This window comes from Acomys minous (assembly GCF_964271855.1).
Source record: "Acomys minous genome assembly, chromosome: 12".
Classification (NCBI taxonomy): domain Eukaryota; kingdom Metazoa; phylum Chordata; class Mammalia; order Rodentia; family Muridae; genus Acomys; species Acomys minous.
The window spans coordinates 82,042,396-82,057,248 of NC_140493.1; the positions used below are offsets into that span (position 1 = coordinate 82,042,396).

At 41.2% G+C, this 14,853-nt stretch overlaps 2 protein-coding genes across 2 annotated transcripts in view; one reads left to right on the forward strand and one right to left on the reverse strand.

The window, feature by feature from the left end:
• Positions 1–2,330: 2,330 nt before the first annotated feature.
• ANKFN1 (ankyrin repeat and fibronectin type III domain containing 1) overlaps positions 2,331–14,853 on the reverse strand; it is a 405,102-nt gene continuing 392,579 nt past the window's right edge. Inside the window, exon 20 of the mRNA XM_084750198.1 lies at positions 2,331–9,247. Within this exon, the coding sequence (XP_084606324.1) occupies positions 8,436–9,247 (812 nt within the window). The 3' untranslated portion in view covers positions 2,331–8,435. The remainder of the gene's footprint in view (positions 9,248–14,853) is intronic.
• Positions 9,037–14,853, forward strand: part of LOC311579532 (uncharacterized protein) — a 461,287-nt gene continuing 455,470 nt past the window's right edge. Inside the window, exon 1 of the mRNA XM_084750208.1 lies at positions 9,037–9,137. The gene's annotated coding sequence lies outside the window, so the exon portion shown is untranslated. The remainder of the gene's footprint in view (positions 9,138–14,853) is intronic.

Genomic DNA, 14,853 nt, shown 5'->3' on the forward strand with positions numbered 1-14,853 from the left:
TCCCTTCATCTTTGATGTGTGTGCGCTCGTGTGTGTGTGTGTGTGTGTGTGTGTGTGTGTGTGTTCATGCATGTGCACATGCACAGATGCTCCCTGTATCTGTCTGGGCAGGGTGTCTGTTCTGGAGGGAGCTTCTAATGGTCTCCCTATTTTACTTTTCAAAGGATCCAGTTCATTGGCATATGATTGGTACATTGGAAAGTCAGGAGGATGTGACCCTGGGTTGTACTTTACTTTTAAAAAAATAATTAATTATATCATTTTACATGCCAGTTGTTATCCCTTTGCATGTATCTTCCCATTTTCACCCTCCCTCCCTCCCTCTTCCACCCTAACTCCCCTCCCCTAGACCTCTGACAGAAGGGGCCCTCCTTCCCCACCCTCTGACCACAGCCTATCAGGTCTCATCCAGATAGCCTGCATCTCCTTCCTCTGTGTACTCACAGGGCCTCCCCACCAAGGGGAAGTGATCAAATCGAGGACTGACAGAGGCAGTGCCCGCTCCCCACCCCCAAACCTTGGAGAACGAGCTATATCTGGTCAGAAGGTCTTGGTTCTCTGTATGCGTTATCCTTGGTTGGTGCATCAGTTTGTGTAGGAACCCCTGGGTCCAGATCCACCTGCCTTGATGATCTCTCTGTGGGGCTCCTGAACCCTCCGGGACCTTCCACCCCTCCATTCTTCCATGCCAGTCTCAGTGCTCCACCCAGAGTCTGGCTGGGAGTCCTAGCATCTGTCCCAATCCCCCATGGATGGAGTCTCTCAGAGGACAGCCATGCTGGTGTGCCCTACTCCTTTAACTTATGAAATAAAGAAAATAGTCCTTGTCATGGGGCTGGTGAGATCGTTCAGTTGATACATAACTTACTTTGCAGTATGAGGACCTGAGTGTGGACTCCAAGAAGCCACCTAGGCATGATGGCAAGTACTTGGAGTCCCATTGATGGCGAGATGGCAGGTAGAGACAGGTGGCAGAGCTTGCTGGGTAGCTAGCTTGGCTTACTTGGCAAAGTTCCAGGCCAATGGGAGACCTGTCTTTAAAAAAAACATGGAAGGTACCAGAGGAATAACACACCTGAGTGTGTCTTCTGGCTTCTAGAAATACACACACACACACACGTGCACGCGCGCACACACACACACACACACACACACACACACACACACACACCTTCTTGTCTTGGTCACTTTTCAGAGTTGTATGTCCAGCTCACACACTTGAATTTGATGGCACTTTGAAGAGTTATTTGACAAATGTGTCAGAGACTGTAGTGTGGAGTTAAAAAAAAAAACACTTTCAGGCCTTCTGAGACCTCAAAGAATTGGCGGGGGCAGGTGATGTGCCTGTTAGTCTCAAATCATGGTGACACTTGACTCATTTCTGAGGAGCAAAAGCCTACATGCTCCATCATTAAGGGTACAATGGTGCTTCCTCCCAGGGGGCCACCCCAATCACAATGCTCTGGGGGATGTTTGGGATGCATTGGGGGACTTTTAAAGCAATACTAAAGAAATAGTTTCAGGGCACCCTGAGGAGATGAACTGAGCTTCATCAGAGCCGTTTCAGTGAGCTCAAGCTGGCTACATTTTGAAAGGCTCTTGAACTCATTCTTTATAGAGAAATTAACTTGATTTTAAACTGCTTTCTCTGTAGCTTCTTGTCTGTCTCCCACTTAGTGGCAGGAGCTGTGACGTGTGCTTGGGGAAGGGGTGACAGCTGACAAAATAGGCAGTCACTTTTGACTAAGATTCTTCTACGTAGCTACCTCACTCCCTCTAGCTGATGTCTAACATCGGTGTCTTCTCTGGCAAAGAGACTGGGTGCAATAGTTAATAAGATAGGCCACTATAAGGCGAGAATGCCATGCGCTGCTAGAAGAGAGGCATGCACCATGGATTTTTGAAATAAAAAGACAAAATTGTTGCAAAGATCTAACTTTCTTGACATCATGATAATGTGAGCTATCTAACTAGGGATTTTTTTTTCTCCTTGTCTTACTAGTCCCTCTAAATAGACAATAAACACAGTTTTAACTTGTCTATTCTTAATTTTTTAATTCTGAAGAAGAGTGAATGAAGTATGTCTTGTTGACAGGTACAAATACTAAATATTGCTTGGCACAATAATATCAAAAAAGGCTAAACATTCAGTGGAAGCATGCTTCTTCCTTCCAGTGAAACTTACAAGCCAGCCTCTTGCCCTTTATTGCAGCCTGGCCCTCCCCACAGCATCTCCTCAAGAGTGGGCACACACAGAAGAAAGGACAGATCAAACAGCAGTGTCATCTATTTGGTTCAAAAAACAAGGCAGATTTTTATTTAAAGGCAGAATTAAGAAAAGAAAACAGTGACTGGCTTAGAAAGGTGACAATTTACACAGGGAAAACAGCACATTTGGCCAGAATAACAAAACCAGCCTTCTGAGGCTGTCAGGAAAGCCGACCACAAACATGCCAATAAAAGATGTGTGTGTGTGTGTGTGTGTGTGTGTGTGTGTGTGTGTGTGTGTGTGCATGTGTATGCATGTGCACATATGTGTTGAAAATATTTCAAAAAAAGAGCCTAAAAATGATCCAAAGCAATAATTTTCCTGTTCTTGGAGATTCAGGAGGAGCTTTATGCAGGTTCCTGGGATTGAAGCATCTCTATAGTGTTTTAGATATGGAAGAACTGTCACGTCTCAGCCAGAAGGCATTGTGGGGAGGAGCCTTACAGGGGTGGAGACAGAAGGGACAGATAGAGCACTGGAGATAGACTGGTCATGCAGAACGCACCGGGAGTGTTTAAACATGCATACAGAGGAAGAAGCAATGAGACTCCAGTAGGCAAGCTGCGTGCCCATGGGGGAATTTACCTTGGTAATCTGATGCTGTATTTTCAATACTTAGCAATAGCAAATTAGGAAAGAGAAATGTCCCCATGCTGTCAATTAATCTACTGGCTAGAGTTTGCTGATATTGGTCAAGACAATGCCACAAATAACAGCTGCCAAATTTTTAGTGAGAAGATTTTAAAAGCTCAGGTTGAAGATTTTTTTTCCTTCATTGAGACATAGAAAAAAATATTAGATAAGCCAACTACTGAGAATTCTATTAATTTATTATTGAATTGACATTTCTCCACTCTGAAGACAAAGGGTTCACAAACTGCCCTTAAAGCATCAAACAAAAACAAAAACAACCCCCAAACCCAAAAATCCCAACATATGAGGAATCAAAAATACTTTTGAGTTCTTTATGTTTGATGTAGATCTCAACAATATTGGGCTAAAATACAAGTATATTTAATGCTTATGAAACAAAGTCATTCCCTTAGAGAGCTAATATTTCTCATGTTGACATTTTTTCTTGAAAATACAATGAAGCAGGTAGGAAATTATCAAAAATACTCACCATTAAAAATTATCTTAATTCTTGTTAATTCCTGACTTTATCTTGAAGAGGCATGCATTTCACCAGTTTGTGTTTGACTGAGGGTACTGGCCATTCACATGATCCATTTGAAAGTTTCAAATAGTTTCCAAATGTATATACTACAAAATATTATTGTTTCAAGGTTGGAGGTCACATTGAACACGCCACACAAGATTCATTTGCATATTTACAGAGGTATAAAGCACACAGAATTGTGCCAATATTGTACTGAAGTCTAGATTTTAACACACACTTAGTTTCATACAGAGCAACAGGATACAATAAGTTCTGGACAAATAACAACCAATAATCAGCCAGATTACTATGTACATGTCAGGCAGGAAGCTATCAAACATTGCCTAATAGAATGCCACTTAAATTAGTATTTCTATGAAACATCTCACACATTGTAGCACACACATATCACACATTGTAGCACACACATATCACACATTGTAGCACACACACACACACACACACGCACACGCACATGCACACATACTCTGATTCTTTTTCCATCACAAACATCAAATAATGCTTATGATCACATACATGAACTATTCCCATACATCTGATTTGTCACAAGGCAAGAAGCAACACAGAAACTCTGATGACAATAAGTTGCCAGACTTTTCTTTTGTAAATTAGTTACTATATAATGGTTACTATGAGGGTCTAGTCAGACTTTCATATGGATTGAAAGAAGAGAAGCAAAGAGCATTAACTAGCAGCTTCATAGCACTGGCTACTAAGTCAAATATTGGCTTTTCTTGAAATTAAAAGTGTTTCCAGCTGGGAAAGAAAGACCCTGCATAATATTTAAAACAAAAACAATAACAAGGAACCATCCACTTTTTTTTTTTTTACCAAAAAAGAACATTTAAATCTGCTCACCCAATTGTTAAGTAAAGCCAATTATACTGCTGAATAACTACTTGACAAATTCATCACCATGTAAGCAAGAAGATACAGTTGAAACACAAATATAGCTACTGTGTGCAGATGCAGTGGAAAAACCAGAGACCTGAAATATGGCAAAAATCAGTGCTTCATAAACAGTCAATGGATTTTTCTCTAAAAATACTTTTTGCTAATGGCAAAGTCCAACACCTCAGAAAAACTCTGAATTGAGATCTTAGAATACGTTTCCAAGCTATACAACATAGTTTTAAACACACTACCCTTGTTGTTTGTAAGGCTGCATGGAAGTTTAGCATAACAGTCATGAGCCATGTGTTTGGACATCTTATGAGAGGTGACCATCAAAGAGATACTTTTTCCTTATCTACCCTACTACTTATGAAGAGATACCATTGCATTCCAAACAGTTTCTCTAAACATTTCCTTAAAGATGTACAAGTCTCAATTTACTTCATTGAATCTATTTAGACTTTATAAAGTGATATGTTTGCTAAGACTGTTCGATTGTTAATCTACAACTACCCTCTCTAATTGGTACTGTATTGTTTAATAAGCAGATATGCAAAGATGCTCGCTGGTGGATAAGGCTCTTGCCTAGTAAACGAAGAAGCTGTAGATACTAGTGCCCTCTCACTACTATGGACATTTCCTGAAGCTAGTGACTTCTGTGTTCCAGTAACATAATCATGGCTCTGAAATGCATTACAGTGTTGGCTCTTGACAGCTTGAAGTCACGGTTCTCTGAGGCAACAAGTACGTCTTGGGTAGAAGAGTGAAGAACAGGAAGATGTGAAGGAGTTGGGTTTTCTGTTACACTTTCTCATCCTAGAGTTGTCTTCTGGGGGTGGGGCTGGGGAGAGCTCACCTTCTGTAGGGTACATGTTTGAATGTCAGGATAACAATGAATGAGAGGTCAGTCCCCTTTTCCACTTGTCTGGCATGATCTCCTGGCAAGGACGGAGTAGGTGTTTGCCAGGTGGCTCCCAGACAAGGTCTCTTTAGGGGAATACAACAAGGGTTCAGTCATTGCTGTTCATAAAGTGCTTTGGAACCCTTCAGGAAAGGGGGCTGGCAGGATACTATTTGTAACTGGCTTCAGTTTTTGAACCAAATGGAACTATTTTCTTCAGCATAATTATTGCTTTGAGCATTAGTGAGTGTTCTTAAGAGCCGATGGAGCTCATCTTTAAGTACCCACTTCTTAAAATGCCCCTTCCCTGGAGTTAATGGTTTTAATTATTGTGTCCCAGGTACCCTCGCCAATTAGAGGACTAGATAGCCTTGCCTTTGTAAGTGGCTGCATTTACATTTGCTCAAAATGAGTTTCATTTTCCAAGATGTACTCCCTCATGAATAGACAACAGGGTGCAGCCAGAGACCTCCAGCCAGGCATGTGCTGTCTGTCTGTCTGTCTGTAATAGGCGGCTGTCTTTGCCGTATACCCATGAGATGGCGTATGGTTAGTATGTGGCTAAATTCTTAGATTGTGAGTGTTCTGTGGTCTCAGAATGTGTTTTACTTTTTGATTCTTTGGTTCTCTGTCCAGCTTAAAACACAAAAAGACACGGGAAGGCCACATTCCATGATTTTTAAGGAGCTTCACGAAGGATGGGAGATGGATATTTTAGGTAAAGCAGACTGGAAAAACTGAAAAAGAGAGTTGGGATAGGGAAGTTTCCTCAAGAGCCTCTTATATTGTATTTGAAAAGAGTAAAAGGCCACATTTATTATCTCAAAATTAAAACAAAAGCAATAAAATAAAATAAAAAAATCGTAGATATCCTAAATTCCCCAGGTATATGTCATCAGAATGAACAAATAAAAAATTGTGAATTAGAGAACACAGTCATTTCTCCCACAATGCATTAATTTAAACTAGAGTCACAAGGGTTTCAAAGTGGGGCCAGGAGTGAACCTATTATTTGAAAAAAAAAAAAAAGGTCAATTTTGAGGCTACAATGAAACTATTTTATATGGGAATATTGTTAGGAAAATACATTTTCAATGGAATTAAGGGCAGCCATTGAAATCTACTGCACATAACTCACCCCATGGAACTGCCTCTTTTTCTCCTGGAAAATAAAATTTAACCTAGTAATCGCGGTTATGCAGTGGGTTTAGTAAGCCAGAACTTGCTGAAGAAAAGATCAGGACTCCTTATTGTGACTCCTTATTAAAGGTTCCCCCACATCTAATTCACAGCCATAAACTATCCTGTATGTCGCAGAATGTCAGGGTCAGGGCTGTTTTACTTTTCTGTTCTTGACACTTCCAGAAAGTCATCTTACAAATGTATATCTAACTCCTCTTCCAATTATAAATAGGTAAAAATCGAACACAGAAAACTCTGTCACTCCCATTACTAAGGAGGAGCTGTAGTTTGAATGGTCATTTATCTGAAGCTTGGTTTTTACTCAGTTGACTTATATGTCTGTTGACAAAATATGTGTTCTCCAGCAATCAAAAGCTGCATGGTGTTGGCAATGTGTAAGGGAAAGGCTGAGCACAGATTCAGATTTGGAGGAAGAAGTAGATGATTTTATGAAATAAAGGAAGAAGATTAGACAATCGCCAGACGGCAAAGTATGGGCCAATCTCCAGTGGTATATCTTTATAAAGGAGTTGTTCTTGACACCTCCTGATATTAAGTAACTTTCTTGCGGCCTTCAGGAAATCACTTAACCTCTCTGGTCTTAATTGACCTATTCGTAAGGCCAAGAACTTAACATGCATACCCACATCCTTTCCATGATTCACAGAGAAGAAAACTGTTATTTTAAAATTCTGTATAGCAAAGAAGCTCTACATGTCTACTTTATTCATCTTAGTTTTTTTTTTTTTGAGACAGGGCTTCTCTGTGTAACAGCCTGTATTAGCTGTCCTGGAGCTTGCTTTGTAGACCAGGCTGGCCTCAAAAGTCACAGAGATCTGTCTGCCTCTGCTTCTCAAGTGCTGGGGTTAAAAGCAGGTGTCAACTATGCCGAGTAGACATTTTAATCAAGATTCTTTGAAGGTTCACTGAGCATAAAACCGTTTAAAAGAAAAAAAAAACACCCTAAGGTCATGGCTTTAGTTTTCTAATGACTACAGACATCTGGCCAGTGCTATGCCTTTTGAATGGGCTAATTATATTTTTAAACAATTGGGTTTTTTTTTGAGACAGGGTTTCTCTGTGTAGCCTTGCTTGTTCTTGACTCGATTTGTAGACCAGGCTGGCCTCGAACTCACAGAGAGCCACCTGTTTCTGCCTCCCAGAGTGCTGGGATTACAGGTGTGCACCAACGAGCCCCGCTTAAAAAAATTTAATGGAAGGAATTAGAACATGGGGTTTGCACGAACTTTCAAGAGTAGGGTTGGTCTGTGAGGACAGGATAACCAAGAACAGCAGTTAGCTGAAGGGGCCCATTACACTATTTAGGATGTTGGTGAACTGCACGGTCTCGGCTCTAGGAGAACTGTGCCTTTCTAGAATATGCAGTGTGGTTTGTGTCTGAGTTTCTCACTTATAAGAAACTCAGGAAGGAGGCAATGTGACTAAAACAGAATTTCCAGGTGTTATTGTGCACATGCTTGTCGTATACCATTGGCTGAGGCTACTAAGGATAGATTTCCCATATGGTCAATGGGCCAGACGACCTTGGGGGAAGTGTGAAAGTGGAGGGGAGCCACTTGAACAGTCCTGGCCGGTGATGAGGGGTGAATTACAATGCTGTGGCGTTTAGAGGAACCACCACTACCTGTCCACATCTGGGGACACTTTCCTATTCAATAACTGATCAGTTTAAAACATGGTGGAGCTTCTAACTGCCATCCTAAATGGTATAGCTAGCTGCTGTGGACTTATTTGTAAAAAAGAAAGGATTTTTATATTTGAATCACGGGTCTCAGACGCCATACATTTTCTACGGTGACCTGCGGCCCACTTTGGAAAATAAAAGAGCCTTGTACACCTGACCTTTGGATTTCTAACTTTTAAAACGTTTGGAAACGGGGACACGGGGGGGGGGGGGGGCGGGGGCGGGGGCGGGGCAGGGTGGAGCTCCTGGTGAAGGAAATGCAAGGGACTAGCAGGGGAATAAGAGCTAGCCGGTGTGGGCCACCCTAAAGCATACTACTTAATATTTCTGAAACCGGGGATGTGGGGTCTGGACTCATCTCTGAACTAGTGGAGCTTGGCAGGCTGGTACGGCCCGCAGGGGTAGGGCTCAAACGGGTCCACAGCTTTGTGTCCTGGCTCCCCAGTGTGTCGGGATAGGGTTCCACATAGACTCTACGCACTGACCGCCTTGGGTCCTGGAGGAGGCAGCTCCTGTGCTCCTCTGGGAGGCTGGCCGCGTGGGCCAGAGGCAAGCCCCGGGGCCCATCCGCTACAGGTCCAGGTCCCTCGGCTTCCCCAGGATCCTGAGCCAGTCCACAGGCCCGAGACAGGTGCTGGGTGTAAACGCCTTCGGAGAGCGACAGCGACTGCGACTGCGTGGTCTCGCTGTGCATGCGCAGCCAGCGGTGGTGGCGGCTGAAGCCCCCATAGTGCTGGTGCTTGCCCGGCTTCCGCTTTCCCAGGAAGCCCAGCGGTGGCCGCGGCGTGCCTGGCACCATCTTGGCATGGTTCTTGGGTGCCAAGCCCGTGAGGGTCAGGCTGTGGAGAAACTCTGCGCACGAGTGGTCGGTGTCTGAGCCCTGCACCGGGCCCTGAGAGTCTTGGCCAGGCCCCACGGTGGCTTTCATGTCATGCACCTGTAGGACATCTGGGGCGCTGCCACTGAGGCCGCTGAGGGCCTGCTGGGCAATGTCATGGGATGACAGGTAAACCAGGTCCAGGTCTCGTGGGCTCAGGGCGTCGCTGGAGTCGTAGTCACTGTCTGTGGGGAGGAAGACTTCTGAGCAACCTTCTTCATCAGAGCAGGGCTGGGATTCTGCAAAGGCAGGGACAGATGTTAGAAAGCAGACAGACTCGTAGCGAGGGTCTTATTTAGAGGCTTCAGTAAGTTCAACTTTTGCTTGGAAAGGCGTTCAACTTGGTTCTTTTGTCCACTTTGAAATTCTAAAGACTTGGACTAAGGGCTGGCTGCACGTTTTCATTGAGCATGGGACTCTGCAGATTATGCCGTAGACTCTCCTCTTAGTTTAAGGTAAAGGAAATAAGTGATAGGTCTAGTCTGGACAGTGCTTGTAGGGAACATTCCCTCATTTCCCACACATGGATTCTAGGGTTATTTTCTGGCATCTGCCTTTAGAGAGGATGGATGGGAAACAAAGCTGAGTGTTGTTATTCATTCTCTAGTCTTATTTCAGGGATACATTTTAATTTGAGAAAATAGGAGCAATTTAAAAAGGGGAAGGAAGAAGACATTGGTGGCAGAAGATGAGAAATTTGGTTTCAAATCTTAGCTGCACTGTACCTCTTTCTGTGACCTTGGGAAAAAAATATTTCTTTCGGCTTCAGTTTCCTTAACTATAAGTGGTGATGATACAGGAATTTACTTGGGGAGACTAAAACCTACTGTTTATAAATATAAACACTCAGTACATTGAAATTTGTTTTAAAAAAAAAAACAAAAAAGGGCCAAAAGAAGACAAACAAAAAAAGAGCGAGGCAGAAACCACTCTCAAGGTATATACAACAGTTGTGAGTGAACTAAAAGTTGGTTCTGTATTTGTCATTTCTTACAATAGTTGTTTATATATATTCCCTCAGTGATGTCATACATTTTGGGTGGCAAGTACCGTCTAAAGCCTGTTGGATTTCCCATAGCACTAAGCCCATAATAGTTACTTGGTGAGTAATGTACCTGTTAATTTTGAAAATGTTTTACAAAGCACTTATGTCACATTTATCAACCATTTCTTTAGAGTTCTAGGTGTAAGTCTTGTCTCAAAAGGTCTTCCCACACAAAATTACAATTATATTGTTTTCTAATATTATGGAGTTTGTTTATTATATTTAACCATATGGAATTTATTTCTATATATGGAATGTGTAATAGCTGGGACTCTTATTTTACTAAAAGGATACCCAATTGTTACAGCACTATACACTGAATAGTCTATTTCTTAAGGAAATATGTCAAATAGTCTATTTCTTAAAGAACACTGGAAACTTAAAGCAATTCTAATAAAAAAGTTTTCATAGTATTTAAAAATAGAATTCAGCAAATTGCTTTGAAAATTTGTCTAGAAGAATTCTAGATTTTTGAGAACAATCAACTTTAAAAAGATACAACGTGGAAGGCATAGTTAAGCACATAAAACAGACTATAGAGCTTTGGTCATTAAAACTTTATAGTGTCAGTATAGAATGGATGGATAGATATGTAGAATATAAAAAAGCCTGAAAGTAGCGGTAATTTTGTGATAACGTGATAAAAAATAACATTTCAAATTAGATAGTGAAATAGATTACCCACTATTTAGTGTTGTAACAATTGACTATCCTTTTAGTAAAATACATTCCATACATAGAAATAAATCCCACATGGTTAAATATAATAATAAAATTCCAGAATACTAGAAAACAACATAGTTGCAGTTTTTGTGTGGGAAGGCCGTTTGAAATAAGGCACACCCCAGAACTCTAAAGAAGTGACTGATAAATTTGACATAAGTGTTGTGTAAAGCAAGTGGCACCATAAACAAAGAAGGTGAGCAGCAGCTTGTAAGAAAAGGATAAGAAGTTAAATCCAAGCTATATAAAGAACTGTAAATCAGAAAACAATGGAAGTGACCGGAAGATAAAGACCAACACTTGCAAAGAATAACATACAAATGGCTAATTAACAAATTATTATGCTATCTTCAACTAGTAATAGTAATTAGTGAAGTGGAGCTGAACCAAGAGGCAATTTTCACTCATCAGATTTCCAAAAAAAGTAAGAGTGACAATATTGTGTGTTATTGATGGTGTGTGGGAAATCAAGAACTCTCACACAAGGATGAGGGATTTAAACTGGGTCAGCGCTCTGAGCTGAAATTTGCCAGAGTCTGTTAAAAATGTGTATATCATTTGCCCTCACAAGTCCTTTTTTGGATATCTGTTTGAGAAATTGTCACCATGTGCACATGGAGGCATTTTACAAGTTGTTTGCTGCAGCATGATTTATAGTAGTGAAAAACTAGACATCGTCTTGTGGTTGAGAATGCCGTGAAAGGAAGACTATAGGCACAGAAGCCCGAAGGAAAGGAAAATAGCTGACGTGCGGAGTTCTGCACGTGAGCCCATATCCAGGCATGCCTTAGTGATTACAAAATACAACAGGTATTAACAAAATAAAACCACAGGGAGACCCTATTAGTCTGTTCATGGTGGAAAGTTAGATGCGATTATTACAAGAATATTAAAAAGTACAAAGATGACATTTACTTTGTTAGGGAGTCAATATCAGTCTTTTTTTTTGTTGTTGTTATTGTATTAGAGACTCTTTAGCTATCTAGAATGTTTTCCTTGCTTTTCCTCCCCCCAGTCCTTATTTGTTTATTTCATACTCATGGTGTGTGCACATATGTGTGTGTGTGTGCGTGCACACACATGCCTACGAGTGTGTATGAGTGCATGTGTGCATGTGTGTGCATGTGCGTGCATGTGCAGGTGTGCTGTCTTTTGATTCTCACCCTAGCTATAGGTGACTTGTATACCCCTAGTAAGCTAGGTGTATTAAATGCTTTTTTGAATTTCTTTATTTTTCACTTACGATGGACTTACTGGGATGTAACTCCACTGAAGGTTGTGGAGCATTTGTATTTGGTACACAAGTGGATCTAAAATTTCTAAGAAGAACATCTACTTCCGGGGACTTTACTGTTTTAGTGGAAGTAGGGGTCAAATATGTATTCATATATTTGTATATTTTATGCAATTATAGGCAGAATATAGGTTTTTAAAGAGAAACGTAGTAAATAAGATGCAGATCTATAGGAAAAAGATAACGTTTTATTGGGGCAAAGTTAATAGGCATTATCTTTTATTTATTTTTTCTCCCTTCATAGTCTATTATTTTTCTCTCTTCGTTATCTATTCTTTTATATATTAGTTTATTTCTTCATTCTTTTTCTAAAAGTTATTCAAGGCAGGCTTTTGTAATGACAACAGGATTATAAATGAGAAAAGTGAAAATAGTACATCTGATTAGAATGTGGAAGCAGGAATGGAATTTGGGAGGTCTGAGGCTATGATGGGAGGGTCAACATTTGCACACTTAGAAAGTTAAAAAATTTTTTTTTTAAATTTAACACCTGTTTGTACACAAGTGTTCATAGTAGCTTTTTTGGTAGTAAAAACTGTAAACTGCCATTATATCCTTCAGTGAATGAACGAATGGCTAAATTACGGCACACCCATAATATGGAATACTTTTCATCAATAAAAGAAAAGGATTCCATCTGTGTGCTATTTGTGCTAGAACAAAGAGATGAAGACCAGACTGTGGGTTGCCAAGGGGAGAGTGGTAAGTCTATGAAAGGCTAACAGAGAGCATTTTGTGGGAAGGCTACAGTTGAGTACCCTGGTCATGGTGGTAGTTAGCCAATGCCAAGTGTGTGACAGAATTGTGTCAAGCTGCACATGTGAAGCTATCTCATGTGTGGACGCATCACGTACCTATACACATGGGCGTTTGTGTAACTGGTGAAATCTAGACTTGCTATGTGGTTATATCAGCTTTCTTCTTTGGCTAGTGCACGTGTTGTATAAATTGTTAATATGTGGGAGGGGTTCGGGGGAGGAGATACAAGAGTTTTCTGAGATCCTGTGTGCATAATTATTTCAAAATAAATTTTAAAAAAGAGAATCTAGTTTAAAAACCAGGTGGAGCAAGAGAAGATGGAATGTTTAGATGAGCAACTTGCTCCAAGTTTTATAGCCAATGGATAATTAGTGAAGGGTTTTGAAGAGTGGACCAGACAAGAAATGTGATCGTGATAATTGTGTATTAGGGAAAGCGAGGGGCAACAGTGAGGAAGGGAGGAGCACAGAGGACAGCTAGGAAGCTACGTCTAGGCTGTACGTTTCCTCAGTCTTTTTCTTGCTTAGGCTGAACAGTAGCAATGGTTGTAAGGAGGAAGTGGACCAGCAGGAAAGCCATTCACTCTAAGATGTTTATTGAGCATGAATTTATGCCAGGCGGTTAAGGACTCTGCTCTTAAGCACCCGATAGGGTGTGAATCAGACAACAAATAAGTCAGAAAATATGGACTCTAGAGAATACAAAGTTCTGTGAACGAAGTGATATCAGATTTTAGCTAGAGAGTGACTTGGAGGGAGATTCTTTTGATTCGATGGCCAGGGCCGGCATGCATGAATCTGCATGGGATCTTGGTAATGAGGGGAGTTCTAGGGAGCAGTGTCCCAGACACTTAGGAGAATATTGAAGATGCTTCAAAGTCACCAGGAGATTTTTAACTGCCTTGTCTGCAAGTGTAGGCGTGATAAACTAGGAGACCTGCTGTATTGCAGCCCTAGCTTAAGTTGGGCAACAGAGGGTGGCAAATTTGATCTGGGACAAGATGAGTTTGAGGAGATGGTCAGAGTATCCAGGAGACTACATGGGAACATGTTATGGTAGGAAGATCGAAGGGAGGTGTGTGTGTGTGTGTGTGTGTGTGTGTGTGTGTGTGTGTGTGTGTGTGTGTGTAAGAAAGCACCGTTGGAGAGGGGATGGTTGACGGTACATGGTTGGTAAGGCTGATGACTACAAAAAGGAGGGTGGATCAGGGTTGGAAGAACCTATGTTGGTGTTGGTGCTTTCAGAGATGGAAGAATAGGTTGTTCTTAGAGACAAATGATTAGGAAAGAAGATGTATAAATATAAAGAGGTTTGTGTATGCGTACATGTGTGCAAGCATGCAAGTGTGTGTGTGTGTGTGTGTGTGTGTGTGTGTGTGTGTGTGTTAAAAAGAGAGAAAAGAACAAAGGCTTAAACTGAGTGATTTTCATCTCTGTCTTTTTAAAAAATTTTTTTTGGTGTTGAGGATTGAGCATGGGGCCTTGTATGCATTAGTCAAATGCTCCACTGCTGAGCTGTGTGTGCCCCATGTTGTTTAAAAAACAAAACAAAACAAAACAAAAAAAACCCAACACAGTTTAGATAACACTTTCTCTGATCTTTAATGAGGGAAAAATCAGGCACTGAAAGAAGCAGGAACCAGTAATTGTTACTTCTTTTTTTGATGGCGGCTAGGCCAGGTGCCTCAGGAGTCAGGGAGAGAAGTTAACTGGAGGTTTGAATTGCCTTTAGTTGAGTTTCCCTCCCCACCTCGATGGTTAGTGAAGCTGTCTCGCTGTGCTTGTTTATATCCTAATAGCAATAACAGTATCTGGTATTTACTTACTGTGCACCATCTATAATGCCAAGTCACCTAACACCTTTATTTAATGCTTGTGTTTTTTCTCATCTTGCCAATGAAAATACTGAAACTTAGGCTTATTAAGTTTTGCAACTTATATAGCTGATTAGTGGCAGACTAGGTACCCAGACGCAGACCTGTGCTTCTCCAGAGACTGATATCCACCCACGAATGTCCACGGGTT